This window comes from Nerophis lumbriciformis, linkage group LG18 (genome assembly GCF_033978685.3).
Source record: "Nerophis lumbriciformis linkage group LG18, RoL_Nlum_v2.1, whole genome shotgun sequence".
In the NCBI taxonomy this organism is placed as follows: domain Eukaryota; kingdom Metazoa; phylum Chordata; class Actinopteri; order Syngnathiformes; family Syngnathidae; genus Nerophis; species Nerophis lumbriciformis.
Window position 1 is genome coordinate 6,812,478 of NC_084565.2, and position 18,935 is coordinate 6,831,412.

The 18,935-nt window shown below is 38.6% G+C and overlaps 1 protein-coding gene across 1 annotated transcript; it reads right to left on the reverse strand.

The window, feature by feature from the left end:
- Nucleotides 1–764: 764 nt before the first annotated feature.
- Nucleotides 765–18,406, reverse strand: chst7 (carbohydrate (N-acetylglucosamine 6-O) sulfotransferase 7). The gene is made up of 2 exons (XM_061977558.2): nt 17,102–18,406; nt 765–1,353 (listed from the first exon to the last, which is right to left on the reverse strand). Exon 1 carries the CDS (start codon nt 18,375–18,377, stop codon nt 17,112–17,114), a length of 1,266 nt encoding a protein of 421 aa, XP_061833542.1. The 5' UTR covers nt 18,378–18,406; the 3' UTR covers nt 765–1,353; nt 17,102–17,111.
- Nucleotides 18,407–18,935: the final 529 nt, after the last annotated feature.

The following is an 18,935-nucleotide window of genomic DNA, read 5'->3' on the forward strand; positions in this document are numbered from 1 at the left end:
CTAACATACTAATTAAGATGTTAACTAAATAATTAACTAAACAATCAATGTGCTAGCTAAATAACATATTAATTAACATGTTAGCTAACTATTAACATGCTAGCTATCTCAATAACATATTAATTAACATGTTAGCTAACTAATTAACATGCTATCTGACTCACTAACATACTAATTAACATGTCAACTAAGTAAATAGTTCAATAATCAATGTGCTAGCTAACTAACATACTAATTAAAGTGTTTGCTAACTAATTAACATGCTAACTAAATCACTAACATACTAATCAACATGTAAACTAGCTAATTCACATACCAATTAACATGTTAGCTAACTAATTAACATGATAACTAACTCACTAACATACAAATTAAGATGTTAACTAAATAATTAATTAAACAATCAATGTGCTAGCTAAATAACGTACTAATTTACGTGTTTGCTAACTAATTAACATGCTAACTAAATCACTAACATACTAATCAACATGTAAACTAGATAAATAACATACTAATTAACATGTTAGCTAACTAATTAACATGATAACTAATTCACTAACACACTAATTAACATTTTAACTATTCAATTAGTTAAATAACGTAGAACTTTAATTAGAAAGTTGGCATAAACACTCTTGTCATATAGAGGATCTTTGACTAGTTAGGTCAATAATCCTCCAAGGAGAGCATCATTGTAAATATTTAGTCAAATTCCAAGGCAACATATGTCGGTTTTGTTACAGCAAATGAGAAAAACTCCCAAATAGAAAACAAATCTTTATTGAGGTCACTTGAAAGTTTTGATCTGGTACAAATGTGACAAAGTGCAAAGAACACATCCCTAGGATGTCAGGTCAAAGTTGACACAAAGAAGAATACAAAGATGTTAAAAAGTATCAGTACCACGTGTGGAAAACCTGCTCACATTCCTCACTGGGGGGGGGGGTTAAGGGCCAAAAAATGGGGGTTTGGGAGGGCCCACACTTGACCTTTAGTTACTGAAGTCTCCTTCAAAGTTAGCGTGTTAGCGAGATTACTGCTGAGTCATCAGAAGCTTCTTAAAGGGGGAGGAGATTATCAGGACTTTAAAAAAAAGGGGCGGAGCCTTGACGTTTGCCTCACACATGCCAGGCAGGTGGGCCTTCAGAATAAAAGCTGCCTTTTCAAAAAAAAACACACAAAAAAACATCTCCTCTTTGATTGGCCGAGCACAGTGCTGAACTTTAAGCTCCGCCTCCTCTTCTCTCTCAGTTTGGAGGGGGAAAAAATCATTACTTGAGATGCTTGGGGCTCCCAGTGGGGAACATTCCAGACAGGCCGCATGGTTTGCCCTCAGGCTTGACTTGCAGGCCGCTGAAGAGAACAACAAATGGAACAAAAGTTAACTTGAGACCTCTTTTGATGACATCATAGCTTCTTCATGAACTTTCTTCCACTTAACACGTTCACACAAAACACAGAAACAACTAGCACGATGCTAAAATGTAACGTTAGCATGTCGGTCATATAGCGTTGCTAGTGTTGCTAACCTAGCACGATGCTAAAATGTAATGTTAGCATGTCGGTCACATAGCGTTGCTAGTGTTGCTAACCTAGCACGATGCTAAAATATAATGTTAGCATGTCGGTCACATAGTGTTGCTAACCTAGCATGATGCTAAAATGTAAACTATCAGTTACAGACATGGTAGTTGTAAGTTTGATCATTTAATATGCTAACATAGCATGATGCTAAAATGTAATGTTAGCATGTCGGTCATATAGCGTTGCTAGTGTTGCTAACCTAGCACGATGCTAAAATGTAATGTTAGCATGTCGGTCACATAGCGTTGCTAGTGTTGCTAACCTAGCACGATGCTAAAATATAATGTTAGCATGTCGGTCACATAGTGTTGCTAACCTAGCATGATGCTAAAATGTAAACTATCAGTTACAGACATGGTAGTTGTAAGTTTGATCATTTAATATGCTAACATAGCATGATGCTAAAATGTAATGTTAGCATGTCGGTCATATAGCGTTGCTAGTGTTGCTAACCTAGCACGATGCTAAAATGTAATATTAGCATGTCGGTCACATAGCGTTGCTAGTGTTGCTAACCTAGCACGATGCTAAAATGTAATGTTAGCATGTCGGTCACATAGCGTTGCTAGTGTTGCTAACCTAGCACGATGATTAAATGTAATGTTAGCATGTCGGTCACATAGCACTGCTCGTGTTGCTAACCTAGCACGATGCTAAAATATAATGTTAGCATGTCGGTCACATAGTGTTGCTAACCTAGCATGATGCTAAAATGTAAACTATCAGTTACAGACATGGTAGTTGTAAGTTTGATCATTTAATATGCTAACATAGCATGATGCTAAAATGTAATGTTAGCATGTCGGTCACATAGCGCTGCTAGTGTTGCTAACCTAGCACAATGCTAAAATGTAATGTTAGCATGTCGGTCACATAGCGCTGCTAGTGTTGCTAACCTAGCACGATGCTAAAATATAATGTTAGCATGTCGGTCACATAGTGTTGCTAACCTAGCATGATGCTAAAATGTAAACTATCAGTTACAGACATGGTAGTTGTAAGTTTGATCATTTAATATGCTAACATAGCATGATGCTAAAATGTAATGTTAGCCTGTCGGTCACATAGCGCTGCTAGTGTTGCTAACCTAGCACAATGCTAAAATGTAATGTTAGCATGTCGGTCACATAGCGCTGCTAGTGTTGCTAACCTAGCACAATGCTAAAATGTAATGTTAGCATGTCGGTCACATAGCGCTGCTAGTGTTGCTAACCTAGCACGATGCTAAAATATAATGTTAGCATGTCGGTCACATAGTGTTGCTAACCTAGCATGATGCTAAAATGTAAACTATCAGTTACAGACATGGTAGTTGTAAGTTTGATCATTTAATATGCTAACATAGCATGATGCTAAAATGTAATGTTAGCCTGTCGGTCACATAGCGCTGCTAGTGTTGCTAACCTAGCACAATGCTAAAATGTAATGTTAGCATGTCGGTCACATAGCGCTGCTAGTGTTGTTAACCTAGCACGATGCTAAAATGTAATGTTAGCATGTTGGTCACATAGCGTTGCTAGTGTTGCTAACCTAGCACGATGCTAAAATGTAATGTTAGCATGTCGGTCACATAGCGTTGCTAGTGTTGCTAACCTAGCACGATGCTAAAATATAATGTTAGCATGTCGGTCACATAGTGTTGCTAACCTAGCATGATGCTAAAATGTAAACTATCAGTTACAGACATGGTAGTTGTAAGTTTGATCATTTAATATGCTAACATAGCATGATGCTAAAATGTAATGTTAGCATGTCGGTCACATAGCGCTGCTAGTGTTGCTAACCTAGCACGATGCTAAAATGTAATGTTAGCATGTCGGTCACATAGCGTTGCTAGTGTTGCTAACCTAGCACGATGCTAAAATATAATGTTAGCATGTCGGTCACATAGTGTTGCTAACCTAGCATGATGCTAAAATGTAAACTATCAGTTACAGACATGGTAGTTGTAAGTTTGATCATTTAATATGCTAACATAGCATGATGCTAAAATGTAATGTTAGCATGTCGGTCATATAGCGTTGCTAGTGTTGCTAACCTAGCACGATGCTAAAATGTAATATTAGCATGTCGGTCACATAGCGTTGCTAGTGTTGCTAACCTAGCACGATGCTAAAATGTAATGTTAGCATGTTGGTCACATAGCGTTGCTAGTGTTGCTAACCTAGCACGATGATAAAATGTAATGTTAGCATGTCGGTCACATAGCACTGCTCGTGTTGCTAACCTAGCACGATGCTAAAATATAATGTTAGCATGTCGGTCACATAGTGTTGCTAACCTAGCATGATGCTAAAATGTAAACTATCAGTTACAGACATGGTAGTTGTAAGTTTGATCATTTAATATGCTAACATAGCATGATGCTAAAATGTAATGTTAGCATGTCGGTCACATAGCGCTGCTAGTGTTGCTAACCTAGCACAATGCTAAAATGTAATGTTAGCATGTCGGTCACATAGCGCTGCTAGTGTTGCTAACCTAGCACGATGCTAAAATATAATGTTAGCATGTCGGTCACATAGTGTTGCTAACCTAGCATGATGCTAAAATGTAAACTATCAGCTACAGACATGGTAGTTGTAAGTTTGATCATTTAATATGCTAACATAGCATGATGCTAAAATGTAATGTTAGCCTGTCGGTCACATAGCGCTGCTAGTGTTGCTAACCTAGCACAATGCTAAAATGTAATGTTAGCATGTCGGTCACATAGCGCTGCTAGTGTTGCTAACCTAGCACGATGCTAAAATGTAATGTTAGCATGTCGGTCATATAGCGTTGCTAGTGTTGCTAACCTAGCACAATGCTAAAATGTAATGTTAGCATGTCGGTCACATAGCGTTGCTAGTGTTGCTAACCTAGCACGATGCTAAAATGTAATGTTAGCATGGCGGTCACATAGCGTTGCTAACCTAGCATGATGTTAAAATGTAAACTATTAGTTACAGACATAGTAGTTGTAAGCTTGATCATTTAATATGTTAACATAGCATGAAGCTAAAATGTAATATTAGCATGTCGGTCACATAGTGTTGCTAACCTAGCAGGATGTTAAAATGTAAACATCAGTTACAGACATGGTAGTTGTAATCTTGATCCTTTAATATGCTAACCTAGCATGATGTTAAAATATAACGTTAGCATGTCAGTTACATATCGTTGCTAACCTAGCATGATGTTAAAATGCAAACTATCAGTTACATATATAGTAGTTGTAAGTTTGATCATTCAATATGCTAACATAGCATGATGCTAAAATGTAATGTTAGCATGTCGGTCACATAGCGTTGCTAACCTAGCAGGATGTTAATATGTAATGTTAGCATGTCAGTCACATAGCATTGCTAGTGTTGCTAACTAAGTATGATGTAAAAATGTAAACTATCAGTTACAGACATGGTGGTTGTAAGTTTGATCATTTAATATGCTAACCTAGCATGATGCTAAAATGTAATGTTAGCATGTCGGTCACATAGCGTTGCTAACCTAGCATGGCGTTAAAATGTAATGTTAGCATGTCGGTCACATAGCGTTGCTAACCTAGCATGGTGTTAAAATGTAAACTATCAGTTACAGACATGGTAGTTTTAAGTTTGATCAATTAAAATGCTAACCTAGCATGATGTTGAAATGTAATGTTAGCATGTCAGTCACATAGCATTGCTAGTGTTGCTAACCTAACATGATGTTAAAATGTAAACTATCAGTTACAGAAATGGTAGTTGTAAGTTTGATAATTTAAAATGCTAACCTAGCATGATGTTAAGATGTAATGTTAGCATGTCAGTCACATAGCGTTGCTAGTGTTGCTAACATAGTATGGTGTTGAAATGTAAACATCAGTTACAGACATGGTAGTTGTAAGTTTGATCATTTAATATGCTAACCTAGCATGATGTTAAAATGTAATGTTAGCATGTCGGTCACATAGCGTTGCTAACCTAGCATGATGTTAAAATGCAATGTTAGCATGTCAACTCACATAGCGTTGCTAGTGTTGCTAACCTAGCATGATGTTAAAATGCAAACTATCAGTTACAGACATGGTAGTTGTAAGTTTGATCAGTTATTATGCTAACATAGCATGATGCTAAAATTTAATGTTAGCATGTCGGTCATATAGCGTTGCTAACCTAGCGTGATGTTAAAATAAAAACTATCAGTTACATACATAGTAGTTGTAAGTTTTATCATTTAATATGCTAACCTAGCATGATGTTAAAATGCAATGTTAGCATGTCAACTCACATAGCGTTGCTAGTGTTGCTAACCTAGCATGATGTTAAAATGCAAACTCTCAGTTACAGACATGGTAGTTGTAAGTTTGATCATTTAATATGCTAACATAGCATGATGCTAAAATGTAATGTTAGCATGTCAACTCACATAGCCTTGCTAGTGTTGCTAACCTAGCATGGTGTTCAAATGTAAACATCAGTTACAGACATGGCAGTTGTAAGTTTGATCATTCAATATGCTAACCTAGCATGATGCTAAAATGTAATGTTAGCATGTCGGTCACATAGCGTTGCTAACCTAGCATGGCGTTAAAATGTAATGTTAGCATGTCGGTCACATAGCGTTGCTAACCTAGCATGGTGTTAAAATGTAAACTATCAGTTACAGACATGGTAGTTTTAAGTTTGATCAATTAAAATGCTAACCTAGCATGATGTTGAAATGTAATGTTAGCATGTCAGTCACATAGCGTTGCTAGTGTTGCTAACCTAACATGATGTTAAAATGTAAACTATCAGTTACAGAAATGGTAGTTGTAAGTTTGATCATTTAAAATGCTAACCTAGCATGATGTTAAGATGTAATGTTAGCATGTCAGTCACATAGCGTTGCTAGTGTTGCTAACATAGTATGGTGTTGAAATGTAAACATCAGTTACAGACATGGTAGTTGTAAGTTTGATCATTTAATATGCTAACCTAGCATGATGTTAAAATGTAATGTTAGCATGTCGGTCACATAGCGTTGCTAACCTAGCATGATGTTAAAATGCAATGTTAGCATGTCAACTCACATAGCGTTGCTAGTGTTGCTAACCTAGCATGATGTTAAAATGCAAACTATCAGTTACAGACATGGTAGTTGTAAGTTTGATCAGTTATTATGCTAACATAGCATGATGCTAAAATTTAATGTTAGCATGTCGGTCATATAGCGTTGCTAACCTAGCGTGATGTTAAAATGAAAACTATCAGTTACATACATAGTAGTTGTAAGTTTTATCATTTAATATGCTAACCTAGCATGATGTTAAAATGCAATGTTAGCATGTCAACTCACATAGCGTTGCTAGTGTTGCTAACCTAGCATGATGTTAAAATGCAAACTCTCAGTTACAGACATGGTAGTTGTAAGTTTGATCAGTTATTATGCTAACATAGCATGATGCTAAAATTTAATGTTAGCATGTCGGTCATATAGCGTTGCTAACCTAGCGTGATGTTAAAATGAAAACTATCAGTTACATACATAGTAGTTGTAAGTTTTATCATTTAATATGCTAACCTAGCATGATGTTAAAATGCAATGTTAGCATGTCAACTCACATAGCGTTGCTAGTGTTGCTAACCTAGCATGATGTTAAAATGCAAACTCTCAGTTACAGACATGGTAGTTGTAAGTTTGATCATTTAATATGCTAACATAGCATGATGCTAAAATGTAATGTTAGCATGTCAACTCACATAGCCTTGCTAGTGTTGCTAACCTAGCATGGTGTTAAAATGTAAACATCAGTTACAGACATGGCAGTTGTAAGTTTGATCATTCAATATGCTAACCTAGCATGATGGAAAAATGTAATGTTAGCATGTCGGTCACATAGCGTTGCTAACCTAGCATGGTGTTAAAATGTAATGTTAGCATGTCGGCCACATAGCGTTGCTAACCTAGCATGGTGTTAAAATGTAAACTATCAGTTACAGACATGGTAGTTTTAAGTTTGATCAATTAAAATGCTAACCTAGCATGATGTTGAAATGTAATGTTAGCATGTCAGTCACATAGCGTTGCTAGTGTTGGTAACCTAACATGATGTTAAAATGTAAACTATCAGTTACAGAAATGGTAGTTGTAAGTTTGATCATTTAAAATGCTAACCTAGCATGATGTTAAGATGTAATGTTAGCATGTCAGTCACATAGCGTTGCTAGTGTTGCTAACCTAGCATGGTGTTAAAATGTGAACATCAGTTACAGACATGGCAGTAGTAAGTTTGATCATTCAATATGCTAACCTAGCATGATGCTAAAATGTAATGTTAGCATGTCGGTCACATAGCGTTGCTAAGCTAGCATGGTGTTCAAATGTAATGTTAGCATGCCGGTCACATAGCGTTGCTAACCTAGCATGGTGTTAAAATGCAAACTATCAGTTACAGACATGGTAGTTGTAAGTTTGATCATTTAATATGCTGACATAGCATGATGCTAAAATGTAATGTTAGCATGTCGGTCACATAGCGTTGCTAACCTAGCATGATGTTAAAATGTAATGTTAGCATGTCGGTCATATAGCGTTGCTAACCTAGCATGATGTTAAAATGCAAACTATCAGTTACATACATAGTAGTTGTAAGTTTTATCATTTAATATGCTAACATAGCATGATGCTAAAATGTAATGTTAGCATGTTGGTCACATAGCGTTGCTAACCTAGCATGGTGTTAAAATGTAAACATCAGTTACAGACATGGTAGTTGTAAGTTTGATCATTTAATATGCTAACATAGCATGATGCTAAAATGTAATGTTAGCATGTCAACTCACATATCGTTGCTAGTGTTACTAACCTAGCATGGTGTTAAAATGTAAACATCAGTTACAGACATGGCAGTTGTAAGTTTGATTATTCAATATGCTAACCTAGCATGATGCTAAAATGTAATGTTAGCATGTCGGTCACATAGCGTTGCTAACCTAGCATGGTGTTCAAATGTAATGTTAGCATGTCGGTCACATAGCGTTGCTAACCAAGCATGGTGTTCAAATGTAATGTTAGCATGTTGGTCACATAGCGTTGCTAACCGAGCATGATGTTAAAATGTAAACTATCAGTTACAGACATGGTAGTTGTAAGTTTGAGCATTCAATATGCTAACCTAGCATGATGCTAAAATGTAATGTTAGCATGTCGGTCACATAGCGTTGCTAACCTAGCATGATGTTCAAATGTATACTATCAGTTACAGACATGGTAGTTGTAAGTTTGAGCATTCAATATGCTAACCTAGGATGATGTTAAAATGCAATGTTAGCATGTCAACTCACATAGCGTTGCTAGTGTTGCTAACCTAGCATGATGTTAAAATGCAAACTATCAGTTACAGACATGGTAGTTGTAAGGTTGATCATTTAATATGCTAACATAGTATGATGCTAAAATGTAATGTTAGCATGTCGGTCACATAGCGTTGCTAACCTAACATGATGTTAAAATGTAATGTTAGCATGTCATTAGTAGTAGAAGAAAAAGTCAAACAGAAATACAAATAGACGGAGTAGATATTGAAAAAGTATGATGTTTAGATTGTATGTTAGCATGTAGCTCACATAGCTATGCTAATGTTACGAACCTATTATGATTTTAGATTTTATGTTAGCATGTAGCTCACATAGCTATTGTAACTAACCTAGCAGAATGTTGAAATATAAAGTTAGCATGTAGCTCACATAGCTATGCTAGTGTTACGAACCTAGCATGATGTTTTAGATTTTATGTTAGCATGTAGCTCACATAGCTATTGTAACTAACCTAGCATGATGTTGAAATACAAAGTTAGCATGTAACTCACATAGCTATGCTAGTGTTACTAACTTATTATCATTTAAAATTTTATGTTAGCATGTAGCTCACATAGCTATGATAGTGTTACTAACCCATTATCATTTTAAATTGTATGTTAAAATATAAAGTTAGCATGTAGCTCACATAGCTATACTAGTGTTACTCACCTAGCATGATGTTTAGATTTTATGTTTTAGGAAGTAGCTCACATAGCTATTGTAAGTAACCTACCAGAATGTTGAAATTTGATGTTAGCATGTAGCTCACATAGCTATGCTAGTGTTACTAACCTATCATGATTTTAGATTTTATGTTAGCATGTAGCTCACATAGCTATGCTAGTGTTATTTACCGAGCAGGATGTTTAGATTTTATTTTAGCATGTAGCTCGCATAGCTATTGTAACTAACCTTGCAGAATGTTGAAATATAAATTTAGTATGTAGCTCACATAGCTATGCTAGTGTTGCTAACCTAGCAGGATGTTTAGATTTTATGTTAGCATGTAGCTCACATAGCTATTGTAACTAACCTAGAAGAATGTTGAAATATAAAGTTAGCATGTAGCTCACATAGCTATGCTAGTGTTGCTAACCTAGCAGGCTGTTTAGACTGTATGTTAGTATGTAGCTCACATAGCTATTGTAACTAACCTAGCAGAATGTTGAAATATAAAGTTAGCATGTAGCTCACATAACTATGCTAGTGTTGCTAACCTAGCAGGATGTTTAGACTGTTTGTTAGCATGTAGCTTACATAGCTATTGTAACTAACCTAGCAGAATGTTGAAATATAAAGTTAGCATGTAGCTCACATAGCTATGCTAGTGTTACTAACCGAGCAGGATGTTTAGATTTTATATTAGCATGTAGCTCACTGTAGCTATGCTAGTGTTGCTAACCTATTATGATTTTAGATTTTATGTTAGCATGTAGCTCACATAGCTATGCTAGTGTTACTAGCCTATCATGATTTTAGATTTTATGTTAGCATATAGCTCACATAGCTATGCTAGTGTTACTAACCTAGCAGGATGTTTAGATTTTATGTTAGCATTTAGCTCACATAGCTATTGTAACTAACCTAGCAGAATGTTGAAATATAAAGTTAGCATGTAGCTCACATAGCTATGCTAATGTTACTAACCGAGCATGATGTTTAGATTTTATGTTAGCATGTAGCTCACTGTAGCTATGCTAGTGTTGCGAACCTATTATGATTTTAGATTTTATGTTAGCATGTAGCTCACATAGCTATGCTAGTGTTACGAACCTATTATGATTTTGGATTTTATGTTAGCATGTATTTCACATAGCTCAGCTAGTGTTACTAACCCATTATCATTTTAAATTTTATGTTAAAATATAAAGTTAGCATGTAGCTCACATAGCTATACTAGTGTTACTCACCTAGCATGATGTTTAAATTTTATGTTTTAGGAAGTAGCTCACATAGCTATTGTAAGTAACCTACCAGAATGTTGAAATGTTATGTTAGCATGTAGCTCACATAGCTATGCTAGTGTTACTAACCTATCATGATTTTGGATTTTATGTTAGCATGTAGCTTGCATAGCTATGCTGGTGTTACTAACTTAGCAGGATGTTTAGATTTTATGTTAGCATTTAGCTCACATAGCTATTGTGACTGACCTAGCAGAATGTGAAAATATAAAGTTAGCCTGTAGCTCACATAGCTATGCTAGTGTTACTAACCTATCTTGATTTTAGATTTTATGTTAGCATGTAGCTCACATAGCTATGCTAGTGTTATTAACCGAGCAGGGTGTTTAGATTTTATGTTAGCATGTAGCTCGCATAGCTATTGTAACTAAACTAGCAGAATGTTGAAATATAAATTTAGCATGTAGCTCACATAGCTATGCTAGTGTTGCTAACCTAGCAGGATGTTTAGATTTTATGTTAGCATGTAGCTCACATAGCTATGGTAACTAACCTAGCAGAATGTTGAAATATAAAGTTAGCATGTAGCTCACATAGCTATGCTAGTGTTGCTAACCGAGCAGGATGTTTAGATTTTATGTTAGCATGTAGCTCACTGTAGCTATGCTAGTGTTGCTAACCTATTATGATTTTAGATTTTATGTTAGCATGTAGCTCACATAGCTATTGTAACTAACCTAGCAGAATCTGAAAATATAAAGTTAGCATGTAGCTCACATAGCTATGCTAGTGTTACTAATCTGTTATGATTTTAGATTGTATGTTAGCATGTAGCTCACATAGCTATGCTAGTGTTACTAACCGAGCAGGATGTTTAGATTTTATGTTAGCATGTAGCTCACATAGCTATGCTAGTGTTACTAACCGAGCAGGATGTTTAGATTTTATGTTAGTATGTAGCTCACATAGCTATTGTAACTAACCTAGCAGGATGTTAAAATATAAAGTTAGCATGTAGCTCACATGGCTATGCTAGTGTTACTAACCTATTATGATTTTAGATTGTATGTTAGCATGTAGCTCACATAGCTATGCTAGTGTTGCTAACCTAGCATGATGTTTAGATTGTATGTTAGCATATAGCTCACATAGCTATGCTAGTGTTGCTAACCTATTATGATGTTGAAATGGGATGTTAGCATGTAGCTCACATAGCTATGGTAGTGTTGCTAATTTAGCATGGTGTTAAAATGTATTGTCAGTATGTAGCTCACATAGCTATGTTAGTGTTGCTAACCGAGCATGATGTTTAGATTGTATGTTAGCATGTAGCTCACATAGCTATGCTAGTGTTGCTAACCTAGCGTGATGTTTGGATTGTATGTTAGCATGTAGCTCACATAGCTATGCTAGTGTTGCTAACCTAGCGTGATGTTTGGATTGTATGTTAGCATGTAGCTCACATAGCTATGTTAGTGTTGCTAACTTAGCAGGATGTTTAGATGTTATGTTAGCATGTAGCTCACATAGCTATTGTTAGAGGAGAGCAGCATGATGAAGGCAGAGAGACCTGCCCACTCTCCATCTGCTCCATCTTGTCTTGCAAGCATGTCTCCCCTCAAAGGCGCGCCTGTTGCAGCGGCAGTGACAGGCTGCTTGGTAAGCCGCGGGAGACGTACAGCGTGCCGTCACGAACAGACGCGTTGACAATGACCCCATTCTCCACGCCACAGTCCAAGGCCCGGGCGACTCTGCCAGCTGGAGTCACACCCACACGGCCATCATTGCCAAGCAGCACACAATAAAGGCTTTATCAAAGAGTCTTGAAGGCGGGAGACAACTCAAACGCTCACTCATCAAAACACTTCAGATAGAATTTTAAATAGTCACTAAAACTACTAATTTAGGTCCATGATATTTAAGTATTTTAAAACCATTTTAAATAAGTACACAACATTGTGCTAGGTTAGCAACACTAGCATAGCCACGTGAGCTACATGCTAACATAAAATCTAAAATCATGATAGGTTAGTAACACTAGCATAGCTACGTGAGCTACATGCTATCATTACATTTTCACATCACGCTAGGTTAGCAACACTAGCATAGCTATGTGAGCTACATGCTATCATTACATTTTCACATCACACTAGGTTAGCAACACTAGCGTAGTTATGTGAGCGACATGCTAACGTTATATTTCAACGTCATGCTAAGTTAGCAACATCAGCAAAGCTATGTGAGCTAGATGCTAACATTACATTTTAACATCACGCTAGGTTAGCAAAACCGGCATAGCCACGTGAGCTACATGCTAATATTATATTTTAACATCAGGCTAGGTTTGCAACACTTGCATAGCTATGTGAGCTACATGCAAAAATTATATTATAACATCACGCTAGGTTAGCAACACTAGCATAGCCATGTTAGCTACATGCTATCATTGCATTTTAACATCACACTAGGTTAGCAACACTAGCGTAGTTATGTGAGCGATATGCTAACTTTATATTTCAACGTCATGCTAAGTTAGCAACATTAGCAAAGCTATATGAGCTAGATGCTAACATTACATTTTAACATCACGCTAGGTTAGCAAAACCGGCATAGCCACGTGAGCTACATGCTAATATTATATTTTAACATCAGGCTAGGTTTGCAACACTTGCATAGCTATGTGAGCTACATGCAAAAATTATGTTTTAACATCACGCTAGGTTAGCAACACTAGCATAGCCATGTGAGCTACATGCTATCATTACATTTTCACATCACACTAGGATAGCAACACTAGCGTAGTTATGTGAGCGACATGCTAACGTTATATTTCAACGTCATGCTAAGTTAGCAACATCAGCAAAGCTATGTGAGCTATATGCTAACATTACATTTTAACATCACGCTAGGTTAGCAAAACCGGCATAGCCACATGAGCTACATGCTAATATTATATTTTAACATCAGGCTAGGTTTGCAACACTTGCATAGCTATGTGAGCTACATGCAAAAATTATATTTTAACATCACACTAGGTTAGCAACACTAGCATAGCCATGTTAGCTACATGCTATCATTGCATTTTAACATCACACTAGGTTAGCAACACTAGCGTAGTTATGTGAGCGACATGCTAACGTTATATTTCAACGTCATGCTAAGTTAGCAACATCAGCAAAGCTATGTGAGCTAGATGCTAACATTACATTTTAACATCACGCTAGGTTAACAAAACCGGCATAGCCACGTGAGCTACATGCTAATATTATATTTTAACATCAGGCTAGGTTTGCAACACTTGCATAGCTATGTGAGCTACATGCAAAAATTATATTATAACATCACGCTAGGTTAGCAACACTAGCATAGCCATGTTAGCTACATGCTATCATTGCATTTTAACATCACACTAGGTTAGCAACACTAGCGTAGTTATGTGAGCGATATGCTAACTTTATATTTCAACGTCATGCTAAGTTAGCAACATTAGCAAAGCTATATGAGCTAGATGCTAACATTACATTTTAACATCACGCTAGGTTAGCAAAACCGGCATAGCCACGTGAGCTACATGCTAATATTATATTTTAACATCAGGCTAGGTTTGCAACACTTGCATAGCTATGTGAGCTACATGCAAAAATTATGTTTTAACATCACGCTAGGTTAGCAACACTAGCATAGCCATGTGAGCTACATGCTATCATTACATTTTCACATCACACTAGGTTAGCAACACTAGCGTAGTTATGTGAGCGACATGCTAACGTTATATTTCAACGTCATGCTAAGTTAGCAACATCAGCAAAGCTATGTGAGCTATATGCTAACATTACATTTTAACATCACGCTAGGTTAGCAAAACCGGCATAGCCACATGAGCTACATGCTAATATTATATTTTAACATCAGGCTAGGTTTGCAACACTTGCATAGCTATGTGAGCTACATGCAAAAATTATATTTTAACATCACACTAGGTTAGCAACACTAGCATAGCCATGTTAGCTACATGCTATCATTGCATTTTAACATCACACTAGGTTAGCAACACTAGCGTAGTTATGTGAGCGACATGCTAACGTTATATTTCAACGTCATGCTAAGTTAGCAACATCAGCAAAGCAATGTGAGCTATATGCTAACATTACATTTTAACATCACGCTAGGTTAGCAAAACCGGCATAGCCACGTGAGCTACATGCTAATATTATATTTTAACATCACGCTAGGTTAGCAACACTAGCATAGCCATGTGAGCTACATGCTATCATTACATTTTAACATCATGCTAAGTTAGCAACACTACATTTAGGCTAGCGGGCGATTAGCGCAAAATGAGTCGCACACGCACACACTTTTTTTTTACTTTGGCACCGTTGTGACGCTACATACATACGTACATGGTACTGTACATGATACTGTGCATGTTACTGTACATGATACTCTACATCATACTCTACATGATACTGTGCATTATACTGTACATCATACTCTACATGATACTGTACATCAAACCCTACATTATACTGTTCATCATACTCTACATGATACTGTGCATTATACTGTACATCATACTCTACATGATACTGTACATCAAACCCTACATTATACTGTTCATCATACTCTACATGATACTGTGCATGTTACTGTACACAATACTGTACATCATATTCTATATGATACTGTGCATGATACTGTACATCATACTATACATGATACTGTGCATGATACTATACATGATACTGCATAAAATAATGTACATTATACTGTACATCAAACGCAACATTATACTGTACACCATACTCTACATGATACTGTGCATGTTACTGTACACAATACTGTATATCACATTCTATATGATACTGTGCATGATACTGTACATGATACTGTGCATGATACTGTACATCATACTCTACATGATACTGTAAGTCATACTCTACATCATACTGTACATGATACTATACATCTTATTGTACATGATACTGTACATCATACTCTACATGATACTGTACATCATACTCTACATGATACTGTGCATGATACTGTACATCATACTCTACATGAAACTGTACATCATACTCTACATGATACTGTACATCATACTCTACATGATACTGCACAAAATAATGTACATAATACTATACATAATACTCTACATTATACTCTACATGATATTGTGCATGATACTGTAAATCATACTCTACATGATACTGTACATCATACTCTACTCGATACTGTGAATGACACTGTACATCATACTGTACATGATACTCTACATCTTACTGTACATCATACTGTACATGATACTCTACATCTGACTGTACATGATACTCTACATTATATTGTGCATGATACTGTGCATTTTACTGTAAATTATCTGTACATCATACTCTACATGATACTGTACATCATACTCTACATGATACTGTACATCATACTGCACAAAATAATGTACATGATACTCTACATGATATTGTGCATGATACTCTACATAATATTGTGCATGATACTGTAAATCATACTCTACATGATACTGTACATCATACTCTACTCGATACTGTGCATGATACTGTACATCATACTGTACATGATACTCTACATGATACTGTGCATGTTACTGTAAATTATCTGTACATCACACTCTACATGATACTGTACATAATACTGTACATCATACTCAACATGATACTGCACAAAATAATGTACATGATACTGTACATCATACTCTACATAATACTGTACATCATAGTCTACATGATACTGTACGTCTTACTGTACACGATACTCTACATGATACTGTACATCTGACTGAACATTATACTCTACACGATACTGTACATTGTACTGTATGTCATACTATACATGATAATGTACATGATATTGTACATCTTACTGTATATGACACTGTACATGATACTGTACGTCATACAGTACATCACACTGTATATTATACAGTACATCTTACTGTACGTGTTACTCTACATGATACTGTACATCATACTGCACATGTTACAGTACATCATAATGTACATGATACTGTACATCATACTGCACATGTTACAGTACATCATAATGTACATGATACTGTATGTCATACTGCACATAATACTGTACATGTTACAGTACATCATAATGTACATGATACTGTACATCAAACTGCACATAATACTGTACATGTTACAGTACATCATAATGTACATGATATTGCACATAATACTGTACATGTTACTGTACATCATGATGTACATGATACTGTACACGGGACCTTAATGGTTCCCCCCAGAGGCAAAGAGCGGGGGCCCTCACCGTGACGCCCTCATGCGGTCTTGTCGGCGCCGCGTCTCGGGTAGCCCAGCAGCCGCATGACCTCGCTGCAGTAGGCCTCCACCTGCTCGATCTGCTCCACGCTGAGGCGCTCCCTCCAGGCGTAGATGGCCTCCTTGGCGTCCCGCGACGAGATGAGGAAGGGCCTGTCGGAGGAGTAGCCCCGGCCGTGGGTCATGTTGAGGGCGAAGCTCTCCAGCGCCGGCGACGACGACACGTTGGCGAAGCGGTAGAGCCTCCGGAGCTCCTCGGCGGGGTGCTGCACCAGGTCCTCGTAGAGGACGCGGTGGTAGCTCCTCCGCACCCAGGGCGGCGCGTTGGACACCAGCATCATGTCGCCCAGCCAGTTGTCGCAGATGAGCTCCATGGCGCCGGACACGTAGTTCTCAGCCCGGTTCAGCCGGGTGTTGGGCACCAGCATGCGCTTGTACTTGTCGTTCTGCTTCTTGCTCCGCAGCACCTGGATGCTCTCCTTCACCAGGGCCTGCTTGGACTTTAGCCGGGAGTTGTGCACCGCCCGGGGGTCGCGGAACAGCTGCACGATGTGGAGCTTTACGGCGGGGTCCTTCATCAGCGGCACCAGGGTGTTGAGGTCCAAAACGCGCACCCCTTTGATGACCATCACCGGGTACTTCTTGCACTCCCGCTCCAGGTCGCGGATGTCCCGCTTGGGGCACTTGGCGCAGCGGTCCTCCTGGACCAGCCCGACGTGGTGCCGCTGGTGGGCGTCGCAGAGCGGCTCGGAGCACACCACCTTGTTCATCTTCCAGCCGAAGATGAAGGCGGTGGTGAGGTTCTGCGCGCCCGCGTACAGCTTGAGCACGGAGAAGTCGCAGCGGAACAGGGCGCCCAGCATGTCGCGCACGGCGCCCTGCAGGCTGCCCGCGTCGCCCGGGTACAGCGCCTGCCAGATGTGCCACATGGGCTCGTACAGGTAGAAGACGTCCGGGTGCTGGTTGAAGAGCTCGCCCAGGAACGAGGAGCCCGTCCTCCAGGTGGCGTGCAGGTAGATGTGAGTGCGCGGCCGGACACCGCCGCCGCTGGCCCCGGGCGCCTCCGCCGTGGCGTTGGCGCCGCGCTCCCACAGCACCGACACGGCGTTCTGCAGCTCCGAGCAGCGCGACTGCTGCTGCTGCAGCGGCTTGGCCGCGCCGTGCAGCGACTTCTCCCCGAAGTCGAAGACATAGGGCACCAGCAGGAGCAGACCCGAGTAGGCGAGGATCAGAATCAAGTATTTCTTCTGCAGCCTCCTCTTCATCGCGGGGCCGAGCGACCGTTCGCGGCGGACGCTGTGGTCGCAGTGACGCCGGCGCGGAGCCTCACGATTGGCAGCGAAGCGGCTGGGGACAGAGGGGGGCGGGGCTAACGAATAAGCCACGCCCATTTCTCACTAAAACACAAACATCGACCCGGTTTGAGCACGCACACGCTGTGATGTCGCACTTAATACATATTTGTAGCACAGAGAAGTGAACGCGTCGCTTTTATTGATGAATTTCATGAGGGAAAAGTCATTAATATCGCGTTCCCGCGCAAAGGGAGAAGTGCCGTTATGTCCAGAGATTGTTTCGGAGGAAAGACTGCCCACTCGGCGCCATCTTCCGTGACAAAGCAACGCGAGCTTTTGGAGTCTAAAAATATGCTTTTTGACTCAAATTAAAGTAAAAAAAAAAAAAAAGTGAGTTATATGCTGACAAATGTGTCTATTTGAGGTGAAATGTGAACGTTATCGTGTTTGCGAGAAAGTCGACGCAATCACGCAATGCATTGTGGGAAAGCAAAATAAGTAAACACAACCTTCGATCCTTATTCCATT

Bases quoted from the DNA above. Each gene is read 5' to 3' on its own strand.
- chst7 (XM_061977558.2), bottom strand. From the start codon at position 18,377: ATGAAGAGGAGGCTGCAGAAGAAATACTTGATTCTGATCCTCGCCTAC.